Source organism: Lonchura striata, chromosome 8 (assembly GCF_046129695.1).
Source record: "Lonchura striata isolate bLonStr1 chromosome 8, bLonStr1.mat, whole genome shotgun sequence".
Classification (NCBI taxonomy): domain Eukaryota; kingdom Metazoa; phylum Chordata; class Aves; order Passeriformes; family Estrildidae; genus Lonchura; species Lonchura striata.
The window spans coordinates 4,744,706-4,762,817 of NC_134610.1; the positions used below are offsets into that span (position 1 = coordinate 4,744,706).

The following is an 18,112-nucleotide window of genomic DNA, read 5'->3' on the forward strand; positions in this document are numbered from 1 at the left end:
TAGAGAAGATTGAGCGGTCATTGGATATGGCATTGTGCTGTTAAAGTAGCGTGATTCCCTACTTTCATTGTCTGAGAATTACATAAAAACAAAACCCTGTTCAAGGACAGGTTGGCCGAAGCTCGGAGCCACCTATTCTACTGGAAGGTGTCCCTGCCCATGGCGGAGGGCTGGAACTGGATGAGCTTTGGTGTTTTACCACAAACCATCCGGCGATTCCGTGGAGCATCATCAACCGAAGCCAAATTTACCTGGGCATCTTTGGACAACGACTTGGCGCTCACAGTCTGAGGCGGGAGGTGCGCATCCCCTTCCCTCAGCATCGCCGTCCCTCAGCATCCCCGCGGCTTCACGCGGCAAAAGGGCTGGTGGGGGTTTCCCTTTTTTTTAACAATTGCATGTATCTTTTTGCTAACTCACTCGCCTTTGCAGATTATTAAAAAAAATAATAATAATTAAAAAAAAAAGCAAGGCGAAACAACCCCTTAAATTTCAGAGAGTGAAGGCGGGAGGGGGCAGCGGCTGAGGGGCGCCTCCCGTGAGGCGGCTTCGCGCCTCCGGCGCGCGCGTGCGGCAGGCGGGCGGCGCGAGCGGCGCGCGGAGCGGCGCGGGGCAGAGCGCGGAGCCGCGAGGGGCGGCGCGCGGGGCGGCGCGGGGCAGAGCGCGGAGCCGCGAGGGGCGGCGCGCGGGGCGGTGCGGGGCGGCGCGCGGGGCGGTGCGGGGCGGCGCGCGGGGAGGTGCGGGGCGGAGCGCGGCGCTGCCGGCCGCCGGCGCCCCGCGCTGCCCGCTCGCTGCGTGCGGCGAGCCCAGCCGCGCTCCGCGCTCCGCAAAGTGCCGGCGCTGCCGCCGCGCCTCCTCCCCGCACAGGCTTTGCCGCTCCGCACCCGCGGCCGACAGGCTCGGCTCCTGCCTCTCCTCCCGCACGCCCGCCGCGATGTCCGCGCTCCTCCTGGCCCTGGCGACGCTCTGGGGATTACCGCCCGTCGCCCAGGCGCTGGCAGCGGCAGCCCGCGGAGGTAAGGCGCGTCCGCGGCGGGGTGCGGAGCCGCGGAACTTCCCGCCGGTTCTGCTCGGGAAGTTTTGCTCCCTTGCGCCTTGCGCGGACGGGCGCGGTCGCGGAACGCACCCCTCACCGCGTTCCATCCTCACCGCGCTCCATCCTCACCGCGCTCCATCCCCGCGCTCCATCCTCACCGCGCTCCATCCCCGCGCTCCCGCACGCCCGGCTTGCGGGCGCGCTGCGCTGGCTTGGGGGCGAACCTTGGCTGTCGCGAATAGACGGGGGCGAGGAGCGGCATGATGTCCCCAGTGGTCCCGATGACCTCGCCGGGCACGAAACACCCGGTGCGATCCGCCACGGGGGGAAAGAGCCGCTGCTGCCGGCGACCCCCGCCCCGGTCCCGGCCGCGGCTCCCCGAGCCAGCCCTGCGGCCGGCGGAGATGTGCCGCAGGAACGGCGAGCGCCCTCCGCTCCCCACAGCCTTCCAAAAGTTCCCTCCCAATGTTCCCGAACTCGGTGCCCGAACTTGGGTTTGGGCACGGGGGCTCGGGGTCCCGCAGCCGCGGGGTGGGCGATCACGGAACTTCCAACTCTGTTCTGCTCGGAGAAGTCCCTGATCCAAGAGGGCTGCGGTTCCCCCGCCGGAGCGGGGCTCTGGGTTTCGCCTCGCTTATTGCACAGTCACCAGCGCGCTCTCATTTTCCTGCGAGATGTTTGAATTGGATATTTTTCTAAGTATAGCCCAAGTCCGCCTTCCGTGTGGCTCAGGTGCGGGAACGGCGGTGTGCTGCTCTGACTCAGGTTTTCGTACCGCTGTGGAAAGCCCCGCTCACCAGAAAATTGTCTGTGGGCTTGTTGTAGCCCTTCCGCTCCCAAACTGCGTGATCTCATGAATGAGATGCCCTGGGTGGTGTACGCAGTCTGCGGGGGTTTAGTTAGATTTCAGTAGAAATGTAACTCTAAAGCCTTGAATTCTCACTGTTAGACATCCTCTCCATCACGTACACATTACCTACTAAAATGTTTACTAACTGCTTACAACTCGTTTGGGTGAGTGTGGATGCCTCTGCGCAGTCGGTCGGGGGTAGAAATTTCTGCTTCAGTCGAACTACCAAAGCTCTCCCGTCCCTTTCCCACGTAGCCATCAGAATTACATAGGTGATTCATGCTGCGAAAATGAGAAATAACTACCTATCAACGAGGAAAGTATTGCTGCAGCATCGCAAACTTGCATGTTTCAAACACTGCATCACAAGGTGCAGGGATACTGCGAGGAAATGAGGATGGTGCTCCATAGAACGGCACTTGAACAGCCAGAGATGAAAGGTTCTGAGGAAATCTTTTCAGTTTCATGAAGGGTACATATGCTTTTGCTTTTGTTCACAAAGATTCGTGGTTGTGATAGTGCTTGGTTGATGGAAAATATTTCAAGAACTTTCCAGGGTATTCACAGAATGGTCAGATTAGATTTCAGCAACCGTAGCTTGCATATGATTTTATGAATAAAAAGCAAACTTCCAAACATTTTGTGGAATTGTTCTGGAAATTGATTTGTCACTCTGTATTCCTTCAGAGCAGTAAGCAAGTCCAATTATGCATGAATATTAATTTCTGGTGTTTAAATTTTGTTTAATTTTACCTTTTCTTAAATTTTTTATAGTTACCTTGCTCTGATTTAGTATTTCACAAAAAAAAAAAAAAAAAAAAAGAAAAAAGGTGCTGCCACCTTATATTAAAATCAATCCTATCTTAAAAGGCAGCATCTTTGTAAATCATACCAGCCCCAAAAGTGGGATAAATCAAATTTACTTAGAATCAACTAACTCATCATATCATAATGTCATGTCTTATCAAAACCGAGCACTGCACAAATTATGACTTAAAAGGCATTTTGTTTCACAAAAAATGTCAAGTGGTCTCAACCTAAAAGGGATTTCAGGATGAGGCATCCAGAAAGGGAATTACATTTGCACATCAGATAAACTTTATGATACAGTGCCAAAATTATTGACCATACCAGGTTGATTTTCCTTTACAGGAGGAAATTCTGAGTCACTGGAGCATGTTAAGCTTACTGTATGTGAAAGGCACTGAAATTTGGAATGCACTGAGCCTGGCCATAGGTAATAAGCGAATTGGGAAAATGTCATGGGTTGTGTTAATAGCAGTGTTGTGGTAGCCATGGTAATATAACATACTACTGAGGTGCTTTAGGGAGAGATAACACTTTCTCTTAGATCAGTGGGCAACATCAGGAGGAAAAAGAGAGGTGGGGGGAGCCCCACCAAAGTTTGAATTATATGAGCCTTTTTCTCTTGAAATACAGTTAAATTCTTTCCATCTTATCAGGTCTGTCCTCAGCCAGATTACAGCTCCTCTAACTTCATGTATATAAAAAAAATTGTGAAGAGAAAATGATATGGAGAAGGGGAGCTGGAAATTAGATGAAAAAGGGAAGTGAGCAGAAGGGAATCCGGCCAGGAGAGTGTGGTAGGATAAGGGCCAAGTCCTGCTGCAGCTGAGGTTGTGCCACTGAAGCCACAAAGGGATGATTTCCTTTCCTTCCGCTTCAGTCAGATCTTCCTCAAGAAATGGATGGACTCAGATTCCTTGTGACACTTGCAACTCCTTCACAGTATAGCTGCAACAAATGAATTTATGGAACCTGAGAAAAACCTTGCAAACAGTTTGAGAAGCTGAGAAGGCAACATTTGTTACCTGCTCTCCCTGACGACGCTCGAGGGAACTTCACAGGTCCCATCGGTGTCTGTGGTTCTGGTGGGCGTTTCCTTCCCACAGCTCTTCCCAGTCTTGGAGCTTCACCCTGCTCCCTGCCAGGGCTCCTACACCCTTTTTTGTCATCCTTGATTTTTGTGTCTGCTGCCGTGAACATCATTACATGGATACACTGCACTATTGGAGTGATTACTTAGGGGTGATCCAAATTGCAGAGATGCCCCAGATAATGGGAGTTTGACTGGATAATCTCAGTGTTGTCAGTGAGATGTGTATCCACACCAGTATTAATGAGTTGCATTGCTCGTTATTAATCGACTTGCTGTCTGTGCCGAGGCTTGTTTGTGTTGGGTTTTGGTGGTACGTCACTGCTGTCAGCAGCACTGAGCCACTGTCTTCTCCCATTCTTTCATGTGTGGTTTTAGTGTTTTGGAGCTCTCAGGCAGTTGCTGGCATGGTGAAACAGCTTCTCAGCAAAGTCTTACAGACAAGAGATGCTCCTGCAAAGGGAGACTTTATATGGCATGGGAAAATATTGTCACATAACTTAAAACTCAAGTTCATGAGTGATGGCATATCACACTTTTTTTTTTTTTTTTTTTTTTCTGATTTGAAAACTGTTTTTTTTTTTTTTTAAGAAACGAGAAATCTTCATGAATTTTACTCCTTTCTGCAGTCCCAAAACCACTTCTAAAACTTCTGCCTTTGTCCCACTTAACAGGGAATTTATTGTTCTCACAGTGTCCTTTGACTGTATTTAAGTGAAATCTTGAAGCAAATTACTTTGAAATGGAATTTTCAGGCTTAAGGTTAGGCTGGGAGTTTGGATTTTTCAGCCTGTAGCAGAAACACAAACCAGGCAAAATAAATTTGTCTCCTTGGGACGACTGCTGATGGCCTTCATTCCCTGGTAAGGTGCCACAGCAGGTGACTCTGCACCGGGAGCTTTACAATACAACTTTGTCATTATTAGCAGCTTAATGCTGGAAACTGGGTGTACCAGCACTGCTGTACTTCACCAGACTGAGCTCCAGCTTGGCCATCTGTTGGAAAATGTTCTTGAAAAAACCTACAAAAGCTCTTTCTGTGCTGTACTACAGAGGTGGATGTTCCCATAGTTATTTTTGTTATGTTTTGAACATAATAAATATTAGTATTTTATGTGCAAAAGAGATGCGTCCAATGTCATAGTGACTTTGCTGTTTATTTATTTACCCTAAAAAAAAAACCCATTACTTAAGAACATGCCTATCATTACAGAGGAGGGTGAAAATATATCAAGGAATTTGGGACAGTTCTTTGCAGGATGTGTGATAAGGGTTAATTCAAGTCAGAAATGGTGGGAGATGTCCACAAGTGCAGTTTCAGTGGCTGGCTGGTTTTGGAGGCACTCAGTGCTGTCTGTGTGCCCTCAGCTGAGTGTGTAAGTGCACACACAAACCCCTGGCACTCCTGGAGCCTGAGCTCTGTGTGTGGGTTTCTGTGAACTGACGTGCATGTTCTCTCTTACCTGGGTTGTTTTAACTTCAGTTGTTTCTGAGAGCTGTAGTTTAGTAAAAAGAAAGTGGTAGAAACACACTAACTATTTAAAGGCTAAGCTGCATTTCAAAGTTCAAAACTAGGTGTTTGATGTGAAAAGACTATGTGTAAACTTGTTCTGCAGCAAGCCTTTTACTAATTTATCACAGCAGTTCTGCTGGAGCTGTGGCAGGTTGAAGGAGCTGTCCTCCAAAGGCTTGGAGGGAAGCTCTCACTTCACACGGTGCTTCCTTTGAAGAGCTGCATGACGGCTGCTATGTAAATCTGAATATTTGCCATACCTTTGAGGTTCATATGGACCCCAATCTTTCTGCATTTAACATGTCAAAACTCACATTGACTTCAGTCTGCAGGCTGGAAATGAGTGTTCCTCCAGCACCTTCTTACAGGTCCTTTACTAGTTGTTTGCAGTTGAAGAAATGTGGTTTCTCCATTTTGCAGTGGCTCTAAGGACTTACATAATTGTAACTTGTGAATTTAGAATTATGGCTATCTCTAGAAAGGCTGGCAATTTAGATAATAGAACACTGTTTTTGTTACAGTAGCATATTTGGAATCCCAGCATGTTGTTGCTTTTTTCTTAGTTTTTATGCATTAATCTGTCGCTTAATAGTCTTGCTCTTCAAACGCAATTAAAAAAAAATTTGCTTAGAGAACTCATTTTAATTGCACTTCCTCAAAACATTCTTAATGATGAACAGTGAAGATGAAAATAGCAGAACTTGGCTACTTCTAAGCGAGTCATACAGACTATTGAGTCTGTATTTAATGTCAGTTTGGGCTAAGTGTAGACATTGGAGAACTAGGTCTTAAATTTGTAAGTGCAATTAGGAACTAATTGGATTTCTTAAAAAATATAATTACTCAAATAATGACTTTGCACCTTCTGTCCAACCCACTAGTTTGCTTTTTAATTGAACAAGTTGAATTTTTTTCCCCCCTTAAATCATCTCTATCGAAGAGACGAAAATATTTGTAAACTTATCCCAGCTAGCTCGCCAGTTGTTGACCATAATGGGACAAATTTCCAAGATGTACCAAAACATACTGCTGTAAAGTGCTACAAATCTTCATTTTTAAGCAGTTGGTAAAGTGAAATAACCACGACTCGTTGCTGTAGAATCAGCTGGCCAGCCCAGCCGTGGTTCTGCTGCCAGGATTCCTTTGGTGAGGATGCTCTGGAGCCTCTGCAGGAGCGAAGGGCATTTTCCCATGGGTGCTGGGCTGTGTGAGAGCAGGATTGGACCTCAGTAATGGAATTCTAATAAAACTCACTCAGTGCCTTTTAATTAGATTTAATGGCAACTGGGAAGGATCATTAGAGATAAACACATGCTTTTGCCAGTAATACGTTCACCATGTTATTAATCTGATTTAATTTGCAAGATCCACATAGCAGGAGTCAGATTTTTCTCTGTACCTGGGAAGTGTTATACGAGCCCATTATATTTTGTTGTTGTATATGTCATTGCTTCCCAAGCAGTATGTAAATCCAGAATTGGGGTTGGGCTCTGTGTGTGGTGCATGTGAACCCTGGCAGTCTGAGGGTAGGGCTGCATACCGGACAGAAGGCTGTTTGTCTCTTCAGAAACTGCATTTTTATTGACCATTTTGCTATAAATTGCAATGGTGTATTAATAACAAAACACTGCAATATGCAGAGTGTGCTGCTAAGTAATAGGGCTTTTTAGAGATGATGTAATGCCAGTCTGGAAGTGAGGTATGCCTGGAGATTTTTATTTCCATGCAGTTAGAAATACAGCCTAGTTCTCCGAGGTGGAAAAACAGATTACAGCATAACGAGTTCTAGATATGGTACGTTGCATCCTGAAATGCTCTTCCCAACGTGCCCGATGCTCCTAAACACCTCTCCTGCTGCTTCCTGCTGAGTGATGAGGCCTTCCAGAGGAGCCGGGCAGCTGAAACTCAGCTTCACTTCAGAAACAAGTCTGTACCTATTTCCTTTTCTTGGAAATACCCATGTATTTTGGGCTATCTATTGCCTGGTTGTCTGTAGGACATCCCTTGGTAACTTTTAGACATGGCACTCTTGAATGACTTACACTTCAAGAGCAGTAGAATAAGTGCTAGAAACAAAAATCTAAGCCTTCAAAATAATATGTATAATTCCTCAAAGTTTTCACTATTGTAGAGCTCTGTTTTTAACAGCAGTTCATAAGAGTCATTCTTGGTTTTGCTTGAATGAGCAGAGAGAATGGAAAGATGCAGTTTTGATTTTTGCAGTGGTATTTTGGGCTGGGGATGGGCCATGTGCAAGCAAGACAAATGCAGATGCAATGCTCTGCAAATTCAGTGTTTTGATGTGAGGTGCTCTGTCTAGGAGTTATTCTGTGAACACATGGACATTGTCCCACAAAAATTCCCATGTACCTTTCTTCAAAGCTTTGTGATTGTAATTTACCTGCCTGGAAATGAGCAAAAATATCTTGTCAGTGATACTTTTTAAAATACAATCTTGTTATTGTCAAATAATTTGGGCTGCTGTTTATAATCTTCTCAGAGGCTGTGATATGGTGTAGAACACTAGGGTCTCCACCTCCCTTAACATGCAGGAAAGTATTTTTCCTCAAGCAAAGTTCAGAATAATTCTAAGGCAATGGAAATACCAAAACAAACACCATTTCTGACACATCCCTCTTAGTCTATAATTTTTTTTTGAGAAATGATTTAGTGTTGTGTAGTAAAAAAGATGCAAGTTTGAAAAAGTTACACTAATGCCAGAAGATCATGAAAAATCACAGCAATTTTCTACGTGATAGGTAGATTTCCATAAAACACCTGCCTCTTTTTCCTTGCAAATACAAGAAAGATAAAAGAGGAGAGAGCAAAGTAAGTTCATTGCATTGGATGCTCTTTTGCATATGCAAACACACTGATTTACCCAGAGTATATTGGTATTTGTGTAAAGCTGTGTGCTTAGGAAATCAAAGTGTGTCATTTGCCAGTGAGACTTTTTCTTCTCTGGAGCAAAACATTTTTTATGTTTTGTAAACAAATAGATTTCAGAACTTCATTAAGACCACTGAAGCCAATGGATTCTTTCTTTTGTCCTTGATGTAATAGAATCAGGTTTCATCTAAGTGTAAAGGAACTTTGAAAAATTTTATTAAAATTTCACTGTAAATTCTTTATTCGAGGACCTCTAATTAAATTATATTGTCTGTATTGCCCTATGATTTTTATGTAAGAAATACCTATTTCTTGAAATATTTCTATTCCAATAGTTGGGTCAATTTTGTTGGATTTCTTAAACTGAACCCATGTTTATATTTCTTCTATCTAATTTTATATTATGTGCATCAAATACATGATTACTTCTCATTTCAGAATTTGTAATAATCCTCAAGAAGAGGAATTATAGCATAATATATTTTAATAAAGTTAATTTGATATTTTTTCATGTGAAAACATCTTGTTTTACAAGGAAACTGCCTTCCCATGAGATCAGAAAACCTGAGAAGATTCCAGACAGCTCAATATGCTAAGATGTGTTTGGTCTGCTACTTACAAGTCATTGGCTTGGTTAAACCTAATTTTTTGCTATACAGAAGGATCTGCTGGTCTTCTAAATGATGCACTACCCTTTTCTTCATAGAAAAATGTATATTGGCTTTGGAGATGTGTAAGGATTATAAAGGTGGCACCTTCTCACTCTGAGCATCAGTTCCCTATGAATCTTTGCAGATTTACCCAAGGATGAGCATGCTTGACCCTATGGAGCCTGTCCTAAAGCAGCTGTTTTTCCAGCAGTATTTAGTAAAATATAATGAGGGGTAGGTCAAGCGTGTGTGTTCTCCAGTGCTAATAGTCATATATCTCCTGGAGGGAAACTGGCCTGCCTTCCAAATTCATCAGAAACACTTGGTTTAAAATAGGTTTATTTTGTGTAACTGTTGAAGTTGTTTTTTCTGAGGGATGTTTGCAGGCAGTGGGAGTTTAAGAGTACAAGGAGTGGAGGAAAGCTGTAAAATGGAATTTGTTCTTCTTGGGCCCAAGTCCTAAGCCAAGTGTTTTTATTTTTATAGTTAGATTGCAGAAAGAATGGTGAGCAGCAAGTGGTTTCTCCATAGTGTTATCTTACAGTAAGGAGTCTTAGGCAAAACTATTGAGGCTGCAACATTGAATCCTGTGCAAGGGAGATGAAGCAGGTCTGGACTGTAAAAGTGTGAAAATTTAAGTGCTGTCCCAGGCCTACAGCTTGTTGGTTGAGTTGCTGGTATGCCTTTGGAAACAAAGCTGTTCTGTGTTGGAGCAAAAAGATGTTTTGGAGGCTCACCTGAGCAAGTGATGCTGTAGGACTGCTGTAAACCACTTATATGAGAATATATTGCACATATATACATACATATATAGAGCCTTGGCTGTAGAGGAGGAGACATGAGAGGTGCTGTGCTAAGTGCAGCAAAGCCAGGAGTACCAGGGCTTTTTTCAGCAGGTAGAATCTGATGCTCTGACCCAAGTGGCCCATTATCACATTTTTTCAAACTGGAGCAAGCTATTCAGGTCAGTGTGTGTGTGTATAGACCCACCTGAACGAATTCCTCAGCTTGCACTTGCTGTGTTACATTTCTTTCTCTGGGTTCCCAGTGGCTGTGAGTTGAGCAGAGTTGACAGTACACAATATTACCTATTTACTCTGTAGATTATACTCCTCTGGAGAATTGGTGTCAGCTAATCTGCTACTTCTGCATTTTCAGAGACCTGTGAACTGCATCTGCAGTAGTATTTCAGGAGAGTGTCAGATCTAAATTTCTATAATTTTCTTATTTACCTCAGATTTCTGGGCCTGTGTGTCCAGGTCTCCAGCCTTTGACACTTGTTTTGTCCTGTGAATCGTTTGCTTTCTTTGCAGAAATTCTCTCTGTCAGTATCCAATTTTGGCCACTCTTAGGGCGGTAAGAAGTTTGAAGCAGATGGTTGTCAACAGATGATGACAAAATTCTGAAATACGGCTCTGATACAAACTGTGAGGCTGAGTATTTAAAGCCTATTTGAAGCACATTCAAGTGTATAAAGCCTGCTTTTGTTTCTAATGCTATTGCTACCTTTGCTGTGGAATATTCTCGGAACAATTCATAAGTTCCATATTTTTTTCTGAAAACAGCATAACTCCCCACACCAATTAGTGGTGTTCAGTAATGAGTATATGAACCATGTTATGATTTTATGTCAGTTAGAATTGTTAAATGCTCCTTGATGAAACCATGCTGATTTACATTAATTGGTGGCCTGTCTTTCCACAACGGCATCACGCTGTGTCAGAAGTGCCTCACAAAAAGTTGTAACATAACTAAACTCTCAGTCATTGCCTATGATTGCCATTCTGCTGTTGACTGCTGCTCTGAAGACTTACCAGCAAAATACTTGAAAATTCAGGAGATTTTAATAAGTGGCTGTGAGCCTTAGGAGCGTAACTAAAAGCATTTGCATAAAATGAGTGCTGAGATCCGGTAGGTGTGGCACAACTCGAATCCTTCCACTGCATCCCCTTTGCTAATCCAGCAGCTCAAAGAAATTGAAGTGCATTAAAGGCTGTTTACGTGTCTATGAAAAGCATGATGCAAATATGCAAATTCAAGAGTGTGTCTTCCACAAGTTTATATATCTTAATGAAAAATGTCAGAGCGTAATATATCAACAGTCTGCTTCGCCCCACAGTAGCCAGTTTTTTCTAAAGATAGCACAGCATGTCCTTGGTGTGGTACTAGGAGTAAATTAACACAGCAGAGTGCTTGTTCTGAAGCCAGCTGATGATTCTTCTGCTGTTTTTTGAGGGGAGAAGACCTGTCTGCTGAGGGTGGTAATCTTGAACTGCTTATCACTGCCTAGTTATGCATGCACAAAAGGGGGTAATTTCCCCTCACTAGAATTAAAAAAAAAAAAAAAAAAAAAATCTGTTTCATTTCATTCAGTATCCTGTTTTCTGCTGAGTGGAAAAGTTGCACCACCTGAATGGAAATCTTGGATTGTGTATCGTGGGACACCTGAGAAGCAAAAGCTGGCAATGGGTTTTTTTGCTCATGGGCCAGAAGAGTGGTGACTCCCACTGGTTTGCATCTGATTTCACCTCACGAGTTCTGGTTTCATCTTTAGTAGGATATCCCTCTCTTTTTTCATTTTTTTTTCTTCCCTATCAAATTTACAAAATCTCATGTCTGGAAATTCCCTTACAGCTTCAGGAGCCCAGGTGCTGCCGAGCTCATTGGAGAGTCACAGCTGTTGATGGTACAGGTGTCTGTCGAATGCTGTGTTTTCATTTGGGGTTTGCAGCCACAGGGAAAAAAAAAAACTGGAAGTGAATGGAGGAGGGTTATTTGTTAAATTACAGCCTTATTTTTTTGATGCGAAGCTAAAAAGGCATGTCCAGTACCAAAAAACCCTAACAATCTCCACAGTGCTTCTGAACCAAAAAGAACTTGTGTTGCTGAATACATGAAGAGTTAAGCAGCAACATTTGGTATGTGCAAGTATTGTCTTTGACAAGCCATGGGGAAATCAACATTTCTTCTTTCTTTCCTGAAAATAGAGGAGGCTTCTTGAAGCACTTGCTTTTGGGAATGATTTTATTAGTGAAGAGTTCATGGATGATCTGGATCTAATTTTTATAGAAATGAATGGTAATCCACTGTGGGACCTCAAGTCTGTGTGGGTGTATTTTACATTCACCTGCCTTATTCTAGACTTAAAGAATTCTTTTTATTTTTTTTTTATTTTCTCCCCACTGATAAATAAGTGAAGTTTAAAAGTAACTCATCCCAACAGGAATCACTACCACTGTAAGGAGGGGAAAAAAGAGGTCAGCAGTAGTGCAGTGATGTTTCAATAACACCACTCACCAATCCCCCCACACTTCAGTAATAACGCTGCATGGGCTGCAGTCAGCTTTCCTGTCAGCACCTTTCTATTGACATCTTTCTGTCAGAAAAGATGAAGTGAAGAGTAAAACCTAACTGTTTTCTATTATGCTAAATGTATTCTGCAAAGCTTTGGTGAAATACAAAGTGTGTGGACTTTGCAGATAGTGTTTGCATTTGGGACTTGTGGGAAAATTTATGTGAACTTTGTGCTGTGGGAATGGTTGCCCTTTAAAGCAATTGGTTATATTTAATGTAAGTACATACCTCAAAACTGTATTTGGTGGACTGCTCTGTTCTTTAGAGCTCTTTTGTTTTAAGGGGCAGGAGTGTGTAATGACTGGTATAAACTGAGTTTTTACAATTTGGTCAGCTTGGCTGCACAGACTTACTGGTTTGTTTTTTTTTTTTTTGCCCTGAGAAGTCTGTTAATGTTTAAAAGCAACATACAAACCCAAAACCCTGTCAAAGTAAGCCAGAGTACTTTGCATTTGTTGGCTGAAACCATCTAATAACATAGTCCAAAAGCTCATTAATATTGATTTTCTTAATTCTCTCAATAACCTGAACATTTGTTCTAATTACAAGAGGACTAAAAAGCAGACTAACAGGTTCTTAGATGTCAAAGTCTGTTGGACCACAAAGCATCCACAAGGATATCCTTCAGAAGGAGTAAGTGGGAGGTATGTGTATGAATTTCATTAGCCAGTAACAATATGCATTCCCATACTTGGGGGAGAAACACCTCTCAAAACATCTCTTTCCTCCTGGACCTCTGGGGCTCGTACCCTTGCCAAGGTCAAAACTCCTGCCTCCCTTTGCAGCCTTTTCTACACAAGGGGCTGGGGCAAGTTTTGGAAAAGCTGGTAAATTATGTTCATTTTGAAAGGAAAATACCTGAGCAGTTGGGAATACCCTCTGGAAGGAGTGGGGTTGGGCTCCTGCTTCTCCTGTGATGGTGGTAGAGAACGGTTGTTCATGGTGTGGTCTTCTGGTTCTTCATGTGAATAATGCAGGCATCAAGAACAGTTCTTGGAGCAATTTTTAAGTGCGAGCTAAGTATTGTCCTTAAGAAAAAAAATAAAAGGAAACATTTATATTTTTCTGGGTAGTATTAAATGTTATATAATAGGGAAGAAAATCTCTCTTTTGCCATTAGTAACCCTTTGATTGCCAGAGAATCTGATCTGAGACATGCCTTCTGTGCTGGTGGTACTGCTGATGCTAATCCTGGAGTGAGGGCTCAGGGATGGACCCTGGCTCCTCCCCAGGGGAGGGTTCCCCCTCCTCAGACCTCCTTCCCTGTCAGGCACAGATGGCCACATTCAGTTTGTGTTGGCTTTGAACCCAACAGGGAGGGGAAGCCTGTGCAGAGCTTGGGCACGGCAATGCAGTCCTTGAGGCTGAGGTCATTCTTCCTCCCACTCTCTCATCAGGTGGGTGCTGATAAAGCTTGAGATCCCTCTTGAATTTCATTAGAAACTTCTTTTGGAGAAGACTGGCTAGTAATAGTCCAAGGAGGAGAAATGGTGTCCCAGGAAAGGCAATGGTGTTTCTGAAGAAGGAAAATTCATAGGATTTTCTTCCCTGAGTGCTGTGCTTCATACACAGGAAGAAAGGAAAGGCTTCATCAATCTCCCTCTTATTAAACTGGCACAGCTAATATATTCTGCTAAAATGTGTTCATCATGCTGTTTAAAACAGCCAGGTTAGAAATCTACTGACAATAAATGAAGATTTATTGGTTTTCATGTCATTGGGGCACCTAGGACAGGTTTGGAATACTAACTGGAATTTGTGAAAGGGGAAAAAAACTGTTTCGGTGCCATTTAATTAACTATCTAGCCAATATTTCTCCCTTTTTATTGTAAAATCTGTAAGTTGCAACTGGCTGCAAAAGTACTCTTGTACAACTCTGCCAACAGTTAACAAATAAACACATTAATACTGAAAGTCTTGTACAGATCCATGTGTACTGGATAAAACCATATACCTTGAAGTGTAGAGATGGCTTCTTGTAACAAAGCAGCAAACCAGAAGATAATAATTGTATTTTGTGTATCTCTTGGTACTTGTGCTGTGCAGGATAACTGAAATCAGTGCAAATATGAGCAATATTTTCTTTTTAACTGAAGTCATACCTGGAACCCAATGTAAATAACCTATCTTATGCAAGTCCCAGATACTTTTATTGCTTAGTTTCTGTACTGTGTTTTTATTCTAAGCAATTGCACTGTAAGCTGTGATCCAAATACAGAGCTGAAACACCTCAAATTTCTACCAAAATTTGAATCAAGTTTGTTGATTAAGACCTAACAAAATTTAATGAGGTTTAAAAGAAATTTATTTTTTGGAGAGCTGATTTATGTGTACATTAATTTGTCCAGGCAATCTTGACTGAGAGACATCACTATGGATCATGACTTCAGACACTTTCTGGGACCCACAGAAGTTTAAACTGGGGGTTTGTGTGCTTTGCTGGTCACTGTTCCTCTCCCAGCTTCCCATGGGAGGAGTGCTGTCCTGCTGGCTGCATCTCCCTGACCTTTGAGGAGGTTGCTCCTGCTGTCTGGGGAGCTGCAAGCACAAAGGGAAAATTGTGAATTTTATCACTCAAGGTCAAAGTACTGACACCAAATGACTGGTTCGTGTTTTAGCTTAAAATGCTGCAGACAGCACATTATGGGCAAGGATATGTAAAGCTCACCTTCACTGTGAGATCTACCAAAGGGGGAAATAGCTGAGCCTGCCTCGTGATGCATAAAATGCTGTGCCAAGCAACTGTTTTGGGGAGATGGAGACCAAGTTTTGTAAGCATTAAAAAAAACTGAAAAGAAATCCAAAGCTGAATTAACTTTATTCTCTCTCTTGCAGCTGCTGGAGCTCTTGCAGTCCCCCTGGTCAGGCTTCCAGCGGGAGCTCTCGGGTTGAAAGGTTAACGACTCATTTACTAAGCAGTGCCATTTTCTTTCATTTTTCATCTGCAATTATCTCTACTCCTCTAAAAATTGAAAGGCCGTTCCAAAACATATTGTACTGATGCATTACTGCTGTCAATTAGTTATTAAATCATAGATCTTTAAAAGTGAAATCCAAATATGCATGAATTTATTCGGCTGCTGCACAGACGCTCCATTAGAGAAGTGATGAGTATCATATCCAGGCAGCTCTGAATATTGGCAGGTGTTTCTTTATAAGGATCATAATGTTCATTTGAATTGTCATTTTTGGGGGATTCTTGTGGAAGAATGGATACTGAAGGAAGCACCTTGAGGATGGTGCAGTAGAGGAGCAGAGCAGATCCTGCTGTGGGATTGTGGGGTGTGAGTTGCTGGGATAAGAGCCTGTTGTGAGAGCTGGAGACAATCAGGGTGAGCAGTTGAGTTGGCAATACCTTCTATGTAGGGGTGGCAAGATTAGAAAAGAGCCACATCCTGAGCTCTATTTGAAGGAAAGAGGAATTGATAGTAACTTGTAAATCATATGCTTAAAGACTGAAATAGTGGTGTGGTGGTTTCAGGGAATGGAAGATGATGAGGGCAAAAGCCAGATTTTTTCACAGCTGTTTGATATGATATTCATGTTCATTTAGTAATTCCTTAAATTAGCAGTTTCACTTTTCTGCTATCTACTATACTTCGACTCTTAACTGAATTAAGTCACATTATAAATGACATCTTTCCATAGCTGAAATACAGGTTAGCACTCCCAAGAGGGGTGCTTTAATGAGGTTGTTGCTATGACAGCTTCAGGTAGCACATGTGCCACTTCAAAATACCCTCTCTCCCCTCAAAACATTGCAGCAACCTCTGCGAGAGCATTATAGAACTTCCCTTTCAGTGTAATTTATGACCAGCACTTTGTATTTCTCTTCTCCTAATAATGCAGCTGAGGTTTTGTGTTTGTTTCTGCTTTTGTTCCTGCAATGTTAATAGCAGTGCATGACTGGACAAGTTAAAGAAACAAGGAGGTGTTGGTTCTTTGGCAATTTCAAAGGATGCTCTGAGGACAAGCCAAAACATTGACAGAAAGAACAGATGCAAACACTGCAGTGTTTACAGTGGAAATGTATGGGGCTTGCACTTCAGAAATTCACATCAAAGAACTTCACAATAGATGGAAATTATTACATAATTGGGCACCTGGTAGGAATAGAGACATTCCTGTTAGGATACAGCCTTGCAGGTTGCTGCAGGGATTTGCCTCTGCAGAGGAGCTGGCTGTGGTCTGTGGCCAGGCTGTGTAATGGCTCTCAGTACCTCCAAGATGTTAAATCACACAGTTGTCTTTTTTTCAGAAAGACTCTGGGGTTGTATTTGCTTTCCCACTGCTGTCTGCTAGAATCATGAGGCTGCGTGGAGAGGTGAGGAAAGTCTTTCCTCTCAGAAACCAGTTCACCCCATCCCTACCTTTCTACATGAGCTCTACTCTTGTGGAGTGCCAATTTTTGCACAGTTAAATGTGAGTAAGGTAGTTCCAAACTCAAGGCTTTGAACATCAGTGTGGTCCAGACAAAGACTGACACTAGTATTTTTGAAAAAAAAAAAAAAAAAAATAGCAGAAATCCTAACCACAGTTTAACAAAGTTATTCCATGGAGATGTTGGAACAGCCTTTAGGACGGATGGTGTCAGAGTAAGCACTCTGTATAGTGAGTTTTGCTCTGCTGTTGTTTGCCTATGAAATGACAAAATGTCATGTTTAAACTCAAGTGAGCAGCTCTAAAATGCATTTCTGCTGCCTCAGTGTTTTCTAGCTGCATTGTAGACACAAGAGACTTTATTGTTGAGTCTCCTCTTCCAAGCTCTGAATGTGAGTTTTTAGATGTATGACTTTGACATATAGAAAGGAGTCATAGTCAAATCTGACATGACCTATATAAATATCGCCATAAATATTGGCCTGGATGAAAAGGCTTTTTCCCTTTCCAAAGGTATTTGGCTTTGTTTGCTTAGCTGTGAATTGTTGCAGTTGCTTCTCATTGGATGTGTATCTCTACCCACCAGTAGGTGCTCTGCTTCCTCAGTACTCAAAATACCTCAGTACTTCTGGAAATAAATTTCTTGGTTACTACTCATGTCAATGAAATTAAACCCAGGGACATGCTCAGCAACTATATAACCAGAAAGCTTTGCCATTTTGAAGTTATTTGGCTTAAAAGATTTTTTTTTGTTTTGTTTGTTACTGCCTTAGAAACTGTGCACTATAATGATCTGGATTCATTTCTTTTGAGTGTTTTATTGAAAGCTAAAACACCTTGGGACTAAAGAGTAAAAAGGCTGACTTTATAAATCAATGCTTCATTGTATGTATTATGCTATTTACTACTCATCCAAGTACAGTAAATTTTTACAAATGCAAAATCATTCAGCTGTATCCAGATTGGTTTAAAAGGTGCTGATGAGAACAGTTAAGTTTTTTTGCAGGTTCTGATAATATTGTTTGCCATAATTGTGCTTGTTCCAGTTCCTTTCTGTGACCATGCTGAAAGTGCAATTTATCTGTAATTTTAATGACTAGTAAATAGGTCCAAATATTCCACACATTATGCTCTATTTCCTCTTCTCTATTTGACTTGCTTGGCCATTAGTGCCACTTATTCTCAGATCATAATGTTGCCTTGCCTGGTAAGAAGGTGAGATGGAGATTGGGAGGTTTTACCTCCGCACAAAAACACAGCAGAAAAAGCAAACCCAGCACCCAGAGTGCCTCGACAAAAGGAGACCAGATGCAGAGTGAAAAGCACATGGTGCAGATTCTGGCTTTTCCCTGCTAAGATAGCTACAAGAACAGAAAGCACACTGTGATTTATTCTCGTGGCAAAAAATCCACAAATGGAACAAAGAGTACAGAAATCTCAATATGTTGTTGCAAATACAATTTACATTTAGAACAGTGTGTCCTCCTTCACCACTATGCTCTGTTTGAACATAGCTAAGTTCAACTAGTCTATAACTTGAACT

General features: G+C 42.5%; 1 protein-coding gene across 2 annotated transcripts in view; it reads left to right on the plus strand.

Moving 5' to 3' along the window:
* The first annotated feature begins 774 nt into the window (after nt 1–774).
* LRP1B (LDL receptor related protein 1B) overlaps nt 775–18,112 on the plus strand; it is a 626,862-nt gene continuing 609,524 nt past the window's right edge. For both annotated transcript variants that reach the window (XM_077784902.1, XM_077784903.1), the window contains exon 1: nt 775–1,016. In XM_077784902.1, the coding sequence (XP_077641028.1) occupies nt 935–1,016 (82 nt within the window). In that variant the 5' untranslated portion in view covers nt 775–934. The remainder of the gene's footprint in view (nt 1,017–18,112) is intronic.